Here is a 16,955-nt window from a genome sequence, read left to right on the forward strand (position 1 = left end):
ACACATAACATAAAATTTTATACATTTTAAAAATGTACATCTATATTTCATTTACTTATCCAGAAATACTTCAGCTTCCCAAATTTTTTTCAGAGTTGCCAAAAATGACATGTTCATAATAAATGATAAACCAGAAGATTAGAAATCTTTGATTGCTGATTTCTACTCGGCTGAAGACCAAGAGTTGCATGCTCCACTCAGTGAGCCAATGAGTTGCCCCTATTACCACCTTTTCTTAAGTGAGACTTCAATGATTCTTATTATTTACCTGTGGAGATCTCTTATGGACAGGAAGCCTTGTAAGCTGCCCATGATAATATGTTCTCCAGTGATACAAATATCCGATACTTGTTCTGTCAGGACTTGGGACCCTAGATACTTGCCATTTACGGAAAACAGATGTAATGCATTCTTATCCTATAAAGATTAGGTGAAGAAAATTTAATGATCTCAAATGAAAATGGAGTTTTAATACTGACAATTAAAACTGTGACTATAACAGAAAAAATACTGGATTTAAAATTTTGGAATAAACATACAGTTACGTTTAAAGAGAAAGTGTGTAGACAATATTATTAAAGTGATTTTAAATGAGAAGAAATTATATATTTTAAGAAAATATTTAAATAAATAATTGCCAAGTAAATAAATACTAAACAGGGACTCTCATCTCTCCAAAAGAATGAAAATCTCATCCAGTCTAAAAAACCTCACAATATATATATATATATATTTTAAAGATTTTATTTATTCATAAGAGACAGAGAGAGAGAGAGGCAGAGGGAGAAGCAGGCTTCCCGCTGAGCAGGGAGCCCGATGCGGGACTCGATCCCAGGACCCTAGGATCATGACCTGAGCCGAAGGCAGACGCTTAACCATCTGAGCCACCCAGGCGCCCCACAATATATTTTTTTAAACCCCACATTCTTAACACAGAACAAAAAGATTCTCAACTTTTTTTAAAGCTACAGTTCTTTGTAAATTTTTAAATTTATTTTAAGTTATCTCTATGCCCAATGTGGGACTTAAACTCATAAGCCTCATGCTCTATCAATTGAGCCAGCCAAGATTCTGTTAAATTTTTTTTAAGGATTAATTTTTTTTGAGAGAGAGAGAGAGAGAACGCGCGTGTCATGGGCACGCAAGCGGGAGAGGGGCAGAGAGAGAAAGACAGAGAGAGAGAATCCCCAGCAGACTCCCCACTCAGCGGGGAAATCCAATGCAGGGTTCAATCCCACGACCCTGAGATCATGACCTGAGCTAAAATCAAGAGTCGGATGCTTAACTGACTGAGCCGCCCAGGCCCCCCAATTCTCTAATTTTTATTTATTTTATTTATTTAAAAAAATTTTTAAAGATTTTATTTATTTATTTATTTTAGAGAGGGAGAGATAACACAGAGGGAGCATAAGCTGGGTGAGGGGCAGAAGGAGAGGGACAAGCAGACTCCCTGCTGAGTAGGAAGCCCAACTTGGGGCTCGATCCCAGAACCCCAGGATCATGACCTTAACCAACCGAGCCACCCAGGTGCCCCACTGATGCTCTAATTTTTAAAAAGCTTTATCATGGAAAGAAAGAGAACATAATTCATGGCTTATTTATACCCAGCATGTATAAGAAGAATTTAATTTGGTTATAATTTCCACTTAAGCTTCTGAAGTCCCACATAACCAGAAATTCTTTTTGAAATCACTTATTATATAGGTCAATAGAAATCCCTAAAACAAAATATAAACATGAGGCCAAGACTGTGATAGGCGTCCATTTAATGATAAGGAATGAACAAACTGAAAGATAAAAGGAAAATACCCTTGTCAAAAAAATGGTGTTCTTCATCAAAATGCCTCAAATATACAGTATAATATAGAAAGGAAAAGATGGCTTATAGTCTAGCCCTACTGCATGTAACTGTTATATATAATACCTTGAGATTGGTGTTTTCTTCAATGCTGGAATAGATGACAATATGTCCTTCCCAAGATACAGCCAAATTAGGAATAGTCAGGAGCAGAGAACTCTCACAAGGTGGCCGTAAAGTCCTCATGTATTGACCTTTCTGAATGGTATGTATAATCACAGTGCCATCCTACACAGAGATAATATTAGAATATGAAAAAGAGAACAACAAAAAAGAAGGCCACATAAATAAATATGGGAAAGGAACTCAGAAAATGATTATTCTACCAAGGACACATGTATCTTAGGAAAAATTCCAACCTTGAAATCTGAAATAGTATTCTATTTTATTTTTATTTTCTTAAAGATTTCATCTATTTATTTGTCAGAGAGAGAGAGTACAAGCAGGGGGAGCAGCAGGCAGAGGGAGAAGCAGGCTCCCCACTGAGTGAGGAGCTGGATGCGAGACTTGATCCCAGGACCCCGGGATCATGACCTGAGCCAAAGGCAGATGCTTAACCAACTGAGCCATCCAGGCATCCCTTGAAATAGTATTTTATTTCATAAGATGCCCTCTTTCCTTAACTAATAAGACCAGTAAAATACCAAATTAGAATCCAGTCTCTTTAAGTTTCTTCTTTCTGTGTTATGCTACTTCTGCAAAGTTCTACACAAACAATAAAGAATTCCTATACTTTTACCAGTGCCCCTAGAAAAAAATTTATCATTCTAATTTTAACACATGTGCCTCCAAAGCATGAAAATATTTAAATATATTATTTCTTGATTTGTAGAAAAAATTAGCATTTTTTTTAAGATTTATTTATATTTAGAGAGAGAGAGAGTGGGGGGCAGAGGGGCGGACGGAGAGAGAGAATCTCAAGCAGACTCCCTGCTGAGCATGGAGCCCAAAGTGGGGCTCAATCTCATGACCCTGAGATCATGACCTGAGCCGAAATCAAGAGTCGGATGTTTAACCGACTGAGCCACCCAGGCGCCCTGAAAATTAGCATTTCTTAAAGGTGAAATCTTACCCTTGATCCTGACACTGCCATGTCTAGTTCAGTGCTGATGCCGACACTCAATACCTCATCAGTGTGTCCATACAGAATCTGAAAGGGTTTAGATGCTAAGCCCACAGGAACACCTCCCTAATGTTAAAAGAGAAGCAAAGGTTAATTTTCTAGTAGGCTATTTTCTGCAAAAAGGTTTATACTATATTTAAATTGTCTAATCACAAAGTAACATTGCAACTAGTTCTTACCACAGCATCTATTCATAACAGGACTCATTCTTATGTTCCTCCTTGGATTCTCAAATTATTCTCAGTCTTCTGAAGCTCTAAAACTTAATCTGAATAGTTCCAAAGTTGATTGCTTTGGATTAATTCTAACAGGTATATATTATTTGCCCTTTTCATCTACAGATTTGCTCTTCCTTTACTACAAACAAACTTCATATTCTTTCTGTGAATACTTTTTTTTTTTTGGTTGACATAAAATGTCAGGTATACAACAATGATTCAACAATTCTATAAATTACGCAATGCTGACCACGGTAAGTGTAGTTATCATCTGTCACCATACAATGTTGTTATAATATATTAGCTATGTTCCCTATGCTGTATTTCTGTGACTTATTTTATAGAACTTAATTCTTTTAAATCTTTATTTCATATTAATAATTTGATATTCAGCCACACCAAATCTGTTGCTTACTGTTTCTACTTTTGCGTTTATTATATTTATAATGGTATTGGTTTTAATACTGGTTTGATTCTTCTGCAATCATTCTTTTCATCTTAAGATTTATTTTTACTTTAGAGAGAAAGAGAGCACACATGCATGAGCGAGTGGGGGGGAGGGGCAGAAGGAGGGAGAGAAGCAGACTCTCCACTAAGTGTGGATATGGACGCAGGGCTCCATCCCACAACTCGGAGACCACGACCTGAGCCAAAATCAAGAGTCAGTCCCTTGGCCTACTGAGCCACCCAGGTGACACTCCTTTTCATCTTTTTTTTTTTTTTTTTTAATTTATTTGAGAGAGAGTGAGTGAGAGAGCACGAGCAGGGGCAGAGGGAGAAGGAGAAGCAGACTCTCCACTGAGCAGGGATCCTGACACGGGGCTCAATCCCAGAATCCTGGGATCATGACCTGAGCTGAAGGCAGACGCTAAACCAACTGAGCCACCCAGGCACCTCTCCTTTTCATCTTACTATGCCACTATATAATTTCATCTTTGAGGTGCTTAAGCCTGTTTTACTGATTGATATTCTTATGTTCTTCTAATAGCACAATTTTATCGCAGGGAATCTCTCTACACTTGAGTTGTTGTCTTCACCTGTTTTTAGCATGTTTTGTTTGTACATTACTTTCTATGATATAGAATGAGTAGTTGCCATGGTATTTGTTTATAATTATCCTAGATAACTCTGGATAGGTAGATAACATTTACCTGTGCTATATAATGTAGATGAATTCCCATCAATACTCCTATCTGGGACACATTTGTCTTCCTCTAAGATTGTCAGTCTGAATGCTTCGTGCACTCTAATTTATAAAAATCAGGTAATTCCTATAATATTTGAGCATTTCAAATTACAGAGAAAGATGGACCCTTCTCAAAATCATTTTATAAAGTTTGCATATCCCTACACTAAACATGGCAAAGACAGAACAAATACAGATTTATTTCACATCTGAGTAGAGAAATATAGTACTAGCAAATATAATTCTGTAGTAAAATATAATATGTCGTGAATTATATGGGTTTATTATAGGAATTCAAGACTGGTTCAAACCTAGGAGACTTTTCAACATAATACATTAAGAAAAAGAGAAAAGCTATGAATAAAAAAAAAGGAAGAGAAACTGAAAAACAGCTGAAAAGGACATTATGGGAACTACTGACAAAATCAGAACATGAACTGTGGATTAGATAATTTGTATTGTATATTGTATAAATGTTAAGTGCTCTGATTTTGATAACTGAACTCTGGTTATATATAAAAAAGACTTGTTCTTAGAAAATACACACTGAAGTGTTTAGGGGTAAAGGAACATAATATCTATAACCTTTTCTTTTTTAAGATTTTATTTTTAAGTAATCTATACCCAAAGTGGAGCTCCAACTCACAACCCCAAGATCAAGAGTTGCATGCTCTACTGACTGAGCCAGCCAGGTGCCCCTACAACTTTTAAATTGTTCCCCCCCCAAAAAAAGATGCTGTGAGAAAGACATCAGAAGAGAATAATAACACAAATGCAAAACTGTAGTATTTTTGTACTGAAATTTTACTAAAAAGCTACCAAAGGGAAAAAAAAAAAAAAACAGAAGCTAACTACTTAAATATAAAAAAACACAACCCAACAACAATGTGTAGTGCAATACAACAGCAAATGGTACACTAAATAGCACAACAGTGAAGGCACTTTCATCAAAATCAGACATAAGACAGGGATGCTCACTATAATTTTTTTACCCTACTGCATTAGCTAGTAATGAAACAAGGTAAGAATATGAAATCATTAGTATACTGGAAAAGATAAATCCATCTTTATTTTCATCATAAGACTGTGTATCTATTTTTGGAGAATCTAAGAAATACTAATAATTGTAAGAACTGGATAAAAAGATTTGGTAAACCAATTAGATAACTGTATAGAAATCAAAAGTTTGTTTTTTTTTACAGTAACCATAATCAATTAGAAGTAAAAATGATTTTAAAAAATCCCACCAAAATATTATGATAATTAGAAATAAACATTAAAAAGTACAGAACCTAATAGAAAAAAATTACTAGAAGATTTTATTGAAGAACATTAAAAAGAGAACTGAAATAAATATGGAAAGACATCTTCTATTTCTGGAAAGACATGATTATAAAAATGTCAACCCATACCAAATTAACACATAAATTAAATATAATTTCATCAAGACTAAAATAGAATTTTTGAGGAAGATATGGTTGAAATATTTTTAAAGTTCGTATGGAAGAATAAACGCTAATATAAGATAGCTGAGAACATTTTTTATAAGGCAACACAGTGAGAAATTAGTTTGGTTTTTTTTTTAAAGATTTTATTTATTTATTTGAGAGAGAGAGAGAATTAGAGACAGAGAGCATGAGAGGGAGGAGGGTCAGAGGGAGAAGCAGACTCCCTGCCAAGCAGGGAGCCCGATGCAGGACTCGATCCCGGGACTCCAGGATCATGACCTGAGCTGAAGGCAGTCGCTTAACCAACTGAGCCACCCAGGCGCCCAGTGAGAAATTAGTTTTACCAAATATTAAAACTACTAAAATAAAAACATCTGGGTGTTGCCATAGAAATAGGTAAGTGTAAAAATATGGGGAATCTAGAAAAAGATCCAATCCAGTGGGTAATCATTTATGCTTGCATAAATGACTTTCCACCCAGAAGTAAACAAAATCATATATTTTAATATTCTATATTATTATAAAATATATATTATATACTCTATATTCTATCATATATAGCTACACAGTATATATCTAATACTTATTCTATATTAAAAATTATAGAAAAGTTAATTACCAATGGATTAAAGATTAAAATGTAAAAAAAAAAAAGCAAGAAAAATATTACAAGAAAATTTTTAGGTAATTATTTTAATAAATTTGGAGGAGCAGAAAGCCTGTTAAGCTAAGTAGAAAACCTAAAAGCCATAAAGAAAAAAGACACTTCCTTGAAGCAACATTATAATGAGAGTACAATACAGTTGATAAAAATGATAAATCTGTAATTTTTAGTAGTCCCACCAGAAAGGAAGACAATGTGTAACTACCTGTTGTGTTATTTGCCATATCATACATGTAGTGTCTCTGGAACCAGAAATCAAATGTATTCCACAGTAATCTGTAGCTAAACAAGTCACAATATCTGTAAGAAAAAAGGAATTACAAAGAATGAAAATGGTGTCATTTTGCAGGAATAGAACTATAAGGGCAATTTTAGTTTATGTTCTATTACTCAATCAGTTGTTTAGCAGGAGAAATGTAAATGGCAATGGAAAAAGCACTGGAAAAGTGTGACACAGGAAAGAAGCAGTATTTTTTTTTTTTTAAGATTTTATTTTTAGGGCGCCTGGGTGTATATGCCCCGACCCCAAATTTTGGCTCAGGTTGTGATCTCAGAGTTGTGAGAGCAGGCTCTGAGCTGGGCTCTGTGCTCAGCATGGGGTATGCTTGGAATTCTCTCTCTCCCCCTGCCACTCCACCCTTCCCCCTCTCTAAAATAAATAAATAAAATCTTAAAAAAAAAAAACAAATATGTTAAAGATTTTATTTTTAAGTAATCTCTACACCCAATGTGGGGCTCAAACTTAACAACCCTGAGATCAAGAGTCACATGCTCCACCACCTGAGCCAGGCGCCCCAGGAAAGCAGCAGTATTAAACTCAAGTAGGAGAGTTTTCTTTGAGGCCACCCTGCTTTGAGAGTGAAGAATACACACGGGACAGGGAAATGTCGGTTGGAGTCCTGGCAGTGGGTTAGGTGGCTTGGAATGGATCCCCAGGAAGTTTTGATATGCTTCTCTGCTTTCTCACTCTCTCATTTCCATTCACGTTCTACTCCCATTAGGAACCGCAATCCTGTGGAATATGTGCCCCTAACCAAAATAGTACAAAATACACTACAAATTCCCAATATGGAAAACATTTTTGCTAAACGGTAAAAACCTGAGCTAAGTGGCATCTCAGGAGCCACCAGTATAGAAGTAGTAGCAGATTCCATTTCCCTTTCTTAATAGGTTTACTAGGGGAAAATCTACAAGATGGATGTTTTATTTTGTTTTTAGAGACAGCCAGTGGGGGGGTGGGGGGGGGAGGGACCAAAGGAGAGGAGGAGAGGGAGAGAGAGAAAGAGAGAGAGAGAATCTTAAACAGATTCCATGCCCAGTGCGGAGCCCAGTGCAGAGCCCGACGAGGGCTGATCTCACAACCCTGATATCATGACCTGAGCTGCAATCAGGAGTTGGATGCTTAACCTACTGAGCCACCCAGGCACTCCCACAATGTTCTATTCTTATATTGAAGGCTGAAACACTAAGGAGCACCAGGTTAAACTACATTCAGTAATTTACCTCCCTCATGATTAACTGTTAACTAATAGGGCAGGTGATGTCTTATTCAACTACGACAGATTTTTTTTTATACCATTTGTCTTAAAATTCTTATTTGTATCAACCAATTTTTATTTATTTTTATTTTTTAAAGATTTATTTATCTTGAGAGAGAGGCGGGGGTAAAGGGAGAGGAAGAGAATCTCAAGCAGACTCCCTGCTAGTTGTGGAGACCAACGTGGGGCTCCATCCCACCACCCTGGGATCATGACCTGAGCAGAAATCAAGAGTTGGATGCTCAACTGCCTGAGCCACCCAGGCACCTTGTATCACCTAATTTTTAAAAAAAGACTTAGCCTAACATTGTTCAGATACTATGAAGCTCTATTTAATTTGTATGGTATTTAGTATAACCTAAATACATTAAATACTCATAAAGCATAATGTTCATAACACTGCTCTATCAGAAAGTTTACTTAGCTCTGAAGGTAAATTTTAATGCTCCTTATAGGACCATGTACTACTTTTGTAGTTAGAAGAAACAGAGAAAACTTCTTTTTTGGGGAAAAAAAGTTAATACTTACCCATGTGTCTGATATTGTGTGAAATAATTTTGCCTTTTGTAAGTGACATCACTTGAATGCTATTATCCCAGTGTCCAGCACTGAAAAGCAACTTCGCATCATGTGATACTATGAATAGCTTAGAAGTGATCTCCAGCCCTGGAGCAAAAGGACCATTCATACTACGCTGAGTTCTGTAAACACAATTAAATATTAGACTTTTCCTTAAAAGACCACTTAGACTGATATCAACTATTTTTTAAATCTCTCGGAAAAATAAAGAAAAATAAATCTGTTCAACTGTTCAATTTGAAATGTCCATTAATGAATGATAACGACTTTCAGAAAATACATTAATCGTATTCATATTTTTCATTATATAAAAAGATACATAACAAATAGTCTCAAGGGTTAAGCTAAAGAAGTTGAGACTGGTGAAGGTGTGGAGAAGATTTAAATCTTGCCTTTCAAAGCCAACTTAGGAAGATTGTCAATTCTGTAAATGGTAGTATCAAAGTATAAAGGACAAGATAAGGATATGACAGGATAGGGAAACCTGGAAATCAACTGAAACCAGGAATCTACTGCACAGGCAGATAAATGTATATCTAACAATATTCATGAAGATCATTTTTCACTCAAACCAAAGCAAGCATATGGGTTTTATCTGCTTTCCAGTTAAATAAATACCCGTGAAGTCAGCCAATCTAGATTTTGCAGAAAGACACAAAGAAGTCATATGTAACTAATGAATTGTTGAACACTACATCAAAAACTAATGATGTACTATATGTTGGCTAATTGAACATAAAAAAATAAAAAGTGATTGCGCTTCAGTGTGTGTACAGAGAATGAGGGCCAATTCTGACAGTTCAGCTCTAGAATTTTATTATTCAATATTAATTTGCTGGAGGTATGCTTTGTGCCAAGCACAACAATACTAAGGCCTATGTGGGAATAAGAAGGAAAAAAGACATTGCTCCTAATAAACATACAGCTAAAACAACTCAGAGTAAGGGAAACATTAATTTAAAATGTAACCTCTGGATATTTAAACAATTAACTAAGGTATAAATAAATAAATAAATAAATAAATAAATAAAATCTTTAAAAAATAAAGTAAAATTAAAAAAATTAAAAATTAAAAAATAAACTAAGGCAATAATAAATTCTTATATAAAACACACAAGGCTTACTTATAAGTAACATTGTACAACAAAAATACAATCAAGCCTAAAAACTACTCCTAATAATTTGTTTCTTTTTTTTTTTTTTTTCAGATTTTATTTATTTGTCAGAGAGAGCACGCACAAGCAGGGGGAGAGGGGAAGCGGCAGGTGGAGGGAAAAGCAGGCTCCCCGCTGAGCAAGGAGCCTGATGCAGGGCTCGATCCCAGGACCCTGGGATCATGACCCAAGCCAAAGGCAGACACTTAACCGAGTCACCCAGGTATCCCTAATTTCTGTTTCTATAATGATATTATAGAAATTGTTTTATTCTTAAGCCAGTATTCAAGTCAGGAAGAGGGAAAGAGGGAAGAAAATCTGCAGGTCTACTGTATTACTTTCAAGATGACACCAATCAATTTAGTTGTTTTTCCTGGCAATAAGGTACCAGCTGCACCTGTTTTGCTTTAAATGTTCATTTACTTACTTTGGATTTGTTACAGTTTGATCTTTGATGAATGTAAAGTAATTAGAAATGTTTCTGTCATAAGGCAGCCATCCATGGGTTCCAACAATGTAATTCATGCTTACTGTTATCTGGAAAAGAACACATGAAGACAAAAATGAAATAAAAGATTAAAGAAAGCAGCACAAAATAACCAAATGCTCACATGATGTTATCATTTATCATTTAAGGAATAATGTGGGATTGTGTACTTAAAGCACAAAATTCATTAATTCTTTTTTTAAGATTTTTAGGTAATCTCTCCACCCAAAGTGGGGCTCAAACTCACAACCCTGAAATCGTATGTTCTACTGACTGAGCCAGCCAGGTGCCCTGCATAAAGTCAAAAGCTCTTTATTTTTATCTTTATTTTTAGTTTATCTTATATCTCGTGGCAAGAAAAGTTGTCCAATGTATCTTTTTTTTTAAAGATTTTATTTATTTATTTGAGAGACAGAGAGAGAAAGAGCATGAGCAGGGGGAGGGGCAAAGGGAGAGGGACAAGCAGACTCCCCACTGAGTGGACAGCCCAACGTGGGGCTCAATCCCAGGATCCTAAGGTCATGACCTGAGACTGTCAGATGCTTAACTGACTGAGCTACCCAGGCGCCTCTGTATCTTTCTTTAGTGAGATGATTTTCCTCATTTCTCAAAGTTTACTAGCATCTATTAGTTGGCAGTCAGAAGACATTAAAAGTCATTAAAAGAAATTAAGAAGCTCTCTCTTCTTAGTGACAGTTATAGTGAATATATTTTTTTAAAGATTTATTTATTTGAGAGACAGCAAGCGAGTGAGTGCAGGGAGGAGGGGCAGAGTGAGAGAGAATCCCAGGCAGTCTCCCCTCTGAGCATGGAGCCTGACGCAGGGCTTTCTCTCACAACCCTAAGATCATGACCTGAGCCAAAATCAAGAGTCAGAGGCTTAACCAACTGAGCCACCCAGGTGCCCCCTACAGTGAATATTCTTTTGAAAAATGAAAAGATCCCCCCATAGATTATAAAAGATTACCAAAGAGATTAACTTAAAGAAATACAGGTATTAAAGGTGAAAATCACAAGAATTCTACCATTGAAAGGCACTTTTTTTTTTATATATCTTTCTAGACCTTTTTTCTAAGCAAACAATATGCATAATTAGAAAAATAGGTTTAATTCTGGAATCTCTACTGTTCCCTGTGCTATACTCTATTGTTATAATTTGTACATGACAAAATGAGAATAAGACAGACCTAGGTTTGGTCTGTGTGCCTGGGTCCCAGATCCCTTACTTGCTAGCTCTGCAACTATGAGCAAATTAATTACTTCTGAGTTTTAATTTCTTATCTGTACAAGGGAAATAATAATAGTGCCTACCTCACAGGATTGTCAGGTGGATTAAATTACAAAATTCACGTAAAGCACTCACTAACAAGTCCTGAGTGTATACCTTAATCAATTCTGTATTATTTCTTATTTTCATTCTTTTACTGCCTTATGATATATTGTAACAGATGATGTTACATCTTATTTTTCTTGTACAAAATTTTCTGGTATTTTCAGATATTTATTATTCCAAATAAACTTTAGAATTACAGTTAACTACTTGAATAACACTATGAAGCTAGAAGTCAACCTCAAGGAAAAAATCTGGAATAGACCACACATACATGGGGGTTAAATAGCAGGCTCTTAAACAATGAATGGGTCAACCAGGAAATAAAAGAAGAAATAAAATATACGGAAACAAAAGAAAATGAAAACACAACGGTCTAAAACCTTGGGGATGCAGCAAAAGTGGTCCTAAGAGGGAAGTATACAGCAACAGAGGCCTACCTCAAAAAGCAAGGAAAATCTCAATCTAACCTTATACCTAAAGGAGCTAGAAAAAGAACAAATGAAGCCTAAAGTGAGCAGAAGGAATGAAATAACAGATTTGAGCAGAAATAAATGATAAGCTAAAAAAAAATTATAGGGGCACCTGGGTGGCTCAGTTGGTTAAGCGACTGCCTTCGGCTCAGGTCATGATCCTGGAGTCCCGGGATCGAGTCCCGCATCGGGCTCCCCACTCTGCAGGGAGTCTGCTCCTCCCTCTGACCCTCCCCCCTCTCATGTGCTCTCTCTCTCTCTCTCAAATAAATAAAAATCTTTAAAAAATAAATAAATAAATAAAAATTATACAAGAGATCAATGAAACCAGGAGCTGGTTATTTGAAAAAAATAATACAGCTGATAAACCTGTAGAGAGACTCAATTGAAAAGAAAAGAGGTGTGCCTGGGTGGCTCAGTTGGTTAAACTTCCAACTCTTGATTTTGGCTCAGGATTGTGAGATCAAGCCCCGTATCTGGCTCCCCACTCAGTGGGGAGTCTGCTGGAGATTGTCTCCCTCTCCCTCTGTCCCTCCCCTTGCTCGCTTGCTCTCTCTAAAATAATAAATAAATCTTAAAAAAAGAGAAAGTACTCAAATAAATAAAATCACAAATGAGAGAGGAAAAATAACAACAAACACCACAGAAATACAATTATAAGAGAATATTATGAAAAACTATATGCCAACAAACTGTACAACCTGAAAGAAACAGATAAATTCCTAGAAACACATAAATTGCCAAAGCTGAAACCGGAAGAAACAGAAAATTTGAACAGACTGATAACCAGCACTAATTTAAAGGGATACATGTATCCCAATATTTATAGCAGCATTACTACAATAGCCAAATTAGGGAAACAGCCCAAGTGTCCATCAATTGATGAATGGATAAAGATGTGGTCTGTCGGTCTATCCATCCATCCATCCATCCATCCATCCATCCATCTATACATAATGGAATATTACTCAGCCATAAAAAGGAATAAAATCTTGCTGTTTGCAGTGACATGGATGGAGATAGACAGTATTATGCTAAGCAAAATAAGTCAGTCAAAAACAAATACCATATGATTTCACTCACATGTGGAATTTAAGAAACAAAACAAATGAACGAAGAGGAAAAGCGGGGGGTGGCAAACCAGGAAACAGACTTTTTTTTTTTTTAAGATTTTATTTATTTATTTGAGAGATAGAGAATGAGAGAGAGAGAAAGCACACGAGAGGGGGAAGGTACAAAGGGAGAAGCAGGCTCCTCGCCGAGCAGGGAGCCCGATGCGGGACTCGATCCAAGGACTCCAGGATCATGACCTGAGCCGAAGGCAGTCGCCCAACCAACTGAGCCACCCAGGTGCCCAAGAAACAGACTCTTAATTATAGATAACAAACTGATGGTTACCAGAAGGGAGGTGGGAGGGGAGATGGGTTAAACAGGTGACCGGGGGTGGGGAGGGGGTTAAGGAGTGCACCTGCTCTGATGAGCACCGGGTGATACATGGAAGTGCTGAATCACTATATTGTACACCTGAAACTAATATTACACTGTATGTTAACTAACTGGAATTTAAATGAAAACTTAAAAAAAAAAATTCTGGTTCTACAAACTGACCAAAAGCAAATAATAAATTCAGACATATTTATTGAAAGAAAAAAAAAGAATTACAGTTAAGGAATTGAAATAAAAGCTATGTATCTAAAAGACATTTCTTTTTAAAAGATTATTTATTTATTTGAGAGAGCAAGAGAGCACATGAGCAGGAGGGGGAGAGGGAGAGAGAATCTCAAGCTGACTCCACAATGAGTGTGGAGCCCTATGCTGGGCTCCGTCTTAGGACCCTGACATCACAACCTGAGAGGAAACCAAGAGCTAGACGCTTAACTGACTGTGCCACTCAGGCACCCACAGAAAATACATTTTTATATTTGTCAAAATAATTCCATAAAAATCTTCTTTATTATTTTTAAGAAGTCTTTAAAAATGTATTTTCTCAATTTCTTTTGTAGTTGTAATATATTTGGATGTAGCAGTGTGAAAAAACTATAAATCGACTTACCAGTAACTCAGGACTGCCTTGAGACATAAAAGAACGAGACTGATTTTTGGGGACAATGGCCTTTATTAGTGGAATGCCATCACTAATTCCCTATAAAATAAAGACAGAGGCTTAGTGGCTGGTTCTGCTTATCTTTATTAGGTTTAAATTATTGAAAACTTCTATTTCTTTAAATAAGAATGAACCCTGTGATACAGCATTTTATTCTACCAAAACATACCAGTTAATTAAAATGTCGAAAAGGAGAATCACTATGCTGTACACTTGAAACTAATGTAACACTGTGTGTCAAATATACTTTAATTTTTAAAAAAAGGCTAAAAAATGTAGGAAAGGAACTATGTACCATGTTTGGGTGGCATACTTGAAACTTCTAAAACCCATCATTTTCTTGTATTCTACTACTCTGCTGTGAAACAGAAATGCAGATTTCAAGGAGCATCAACCATTTAAAACAGCCAGTGATTTAGAATCTTTCCTTTTCCCTTGCCATACTGACATGAATATAAAGTAGAAAATACAGACCATATAAGAGTATATTGCTCAATTAAGTCAAATACGACAACTGGCTATATTTTTTATAGAATTTCCTTTTGGGTTTAACTTTTAAAACATAGATCTATTCCATTAAGTGAGGCAATCCCTGAATGCTGTAACAATAGGGCCAGAAAATACAGTTCTCAGAAAATATCTGCCATTATCTTATTACAACATGAAAGAGAATAGTGATTTGAACTAAGTTTTTTGATATAACAATAGTTCATATATTATACCTCACATTTATTAGATAAATAATAACCTAACATTATTGGGTATATACTATGTGCCAGGTGCTATTCTAAGAGTCTTATATAATTAAATAATGAATTATAAACCATATAAAATTAGTCCCTATCTTTTCTCTTCACTCTGTGAATCAAGAGAACTTCCATTCGAACAAACATAAATGAACATGGCATTTGAAGAAATCCACTTATTAGGCCTTTGCTTTAACTGCTACCTCTGTTTTCTTCACCATTTTAACAATGAGGAAGAGATAACCTACAGAGAGGCCTTCTCTTTTCTTATGAATGAGTGAGGAAATACCTTCCCCTATGATAACAAAAAGGGATTAACAGATTATTAGTACCCCAGGATATCTATTATGTTCTTTGTCCTGCTCCAGATACTGGTCCTTGGAATAGCTAGCTACCCTGTGACATGGTAGGTACAAAGGGACAAATGTCACTGAATCTGCAGATGGAACTTGGAATGCATTATTCTATAAAAACAATGTCATAAATGATTAGACATGATGAAATCATTTTATCACTGTTGCATAATATAGTACAACATGTCCATCAGATTATGTGTTAAATAATGGGTTGCCCTATGTGCAGTAAAGAGTAAACACAGCAGGCTCGAAACAACTCTCAGAAAGGCCTTCCTGCAAGGTTGGCCCTTGGCTGGCATCTGGGAACTTGGTGGGTAGAGTTCCCTGCACTGATATAAAACTTGTCCTCAATGACAAAAGTGGTTCGCTATTCCTAGACTATTTGTGCAAACAACATGGTTTATGCTGAAGACCCTATTTTCTCCTGGGAGTCTAGAATTTTGGAATGTGCTAGGCAGAGGATGCCTATGTGACCAGCCCCCAATAAAAACCCTAGGTGTTGAGTCTCAATGAGCTTCCCTGGTTAGAAAAACATGTGTTTTCACATTTCATTACTGGGAGAATTAAGCATGTCCTATGTGACTCTCCCGGGAAAGGATTCTTGGATGCTTGTACCTGGTTTCCCCTACACTACACCTCATGTGCCTTTGCCCTTTGCTGATGTTGTTTTGTATCCTTTCACTGTAATAAAACTTTAATTGTGAGTACAACTATATGTTGAATACTGTGAGTCCTTCTAGCAATCACCAAACCTGAGGATGGTCTTGGGGACCCAGAACACATCTAGGAATTAGTCGTAATTCTTTTTTCTTTCTTTCTAAAAGCTCTATACCTAATGTGGGATTTGAACTCACCATCCCAAGATCAAGAGTCACATGTTTTACTGACTGAGCCAGCCAGGGGCCCCAAATTAGTCATCATTTCTAAGCACTGTTTCTATGTATGCTGAGTTCCAGGCAACTGACTTAGATACTTTGGGAAAACAACTGATTCTGAAGAGTTTGTATTGTTAAACACTAAATAACTATATCTCACTAAACATGAATCTAGGAAAGGAGCGGCAAGAATTAATTATGAAGTACTTTCAGAAACATGGGAAAACATTTACATTAAACTACTACAGAGGATACTACAACATTATTCATTTGAATAAAACTCAGTAGAAAGCTAACTATAATAGAAATGTCCTAAAATTTTTTTATACCAAATTATCAAAAAATTCTATAAAGATTTCCCATGACACTGAACCTAAGAAACACATTATAATGATGCTCTAATGCAGGATTGGACAAATTTGGCCTATGGTACAAGTGCAGCCTACCACCTGTTTTATAGGCTGTGGGTAAGCAAAGAATGGTTTTTACATTTTTAAATGGTTCTATTTAAACTGGTTACATATGTACCTACACAACATTCTTGATTTTGCCTTTTGACTACAGAGTCCAAAATATTTACTATCTGGCCCTTTAAGAAAAGTTTACCAATGTCTGTTGTATTGCATGAGAGTTATTGCTTGTTCCACACTTTTCCAAGCTATTCTTAATAACTTTTTATCATCATTTTTTCTTCTTGCCAAGAATATTATGTCTTAACCAAATTTATAGGTATAAATGCATTTCATATTCACATGCTGAACCAAAGTAATTCAATATGTATATTTAAACATTTAAAAAAAGTACTTTCAATATGTA

The 16,955-nt window shown here is 35.9% G+C and overlaps 1 protein-coding gene across 9 annotated transcripts in view; it reads right to left on the reverse strand.

Moving 5' to 3' along the window:
• The window catches only part of NBEAL1 (neurobeachin like 1), a 192,830-nt gene that overhangs the window by 10,118 nt on the left and 165,757 nt on the right, over positions 1–16,955 (reverse strand). For all 9 annotated transcript variants that reach the window (XM_035007342.1, XM_035007340.1, XM_035007339.1 and 6 more), the window contains 7 exons: positions 14,112–14,201; positions 10,196–10,305; positions 8,564–8,736; positions 6,703–6,797; positions 2,931–3,047; positions 1,925–2,086; positions 269–417 (listed from right to left, as the gene is read on the reverse strand). In XM_035007342.1, coding sequence (XP_034863233.1) covers positions 269–417; positions 1,925–2,086; positions 2,931–3,047; positions 6,703–6,797; positions 8,564–8,736; positions 10,196–10,305; positions 14,112–14,201 — 896 coding nt within the window. The remainder of the gene's footprint in view (positions 1–268; positions 418–1,924; positions 2,087–2,930; positions 3,048–6,702; positions 6,798–8,563; positions 8,737–10,195; positions 10,306–14,111; positions 14,202–16,955) is intronic.

This window comes from Mirounga leonina, unplaced genomic scaffold (genome assembly GCF_011800145.1).
Source record: "Mirounga leonina isolate KUSES-001 unplaced genomic scaffold, KU_Mleo_1.0 Mir_151, whole genome shotgun sequence".
NCBI classification, from domain to species: domain Eukaryota; kingdom Metazoa; phylum Chordata; class Mammalia; order Carnivora; family Phocidae; genus Mirounga; species Mirounga leonina.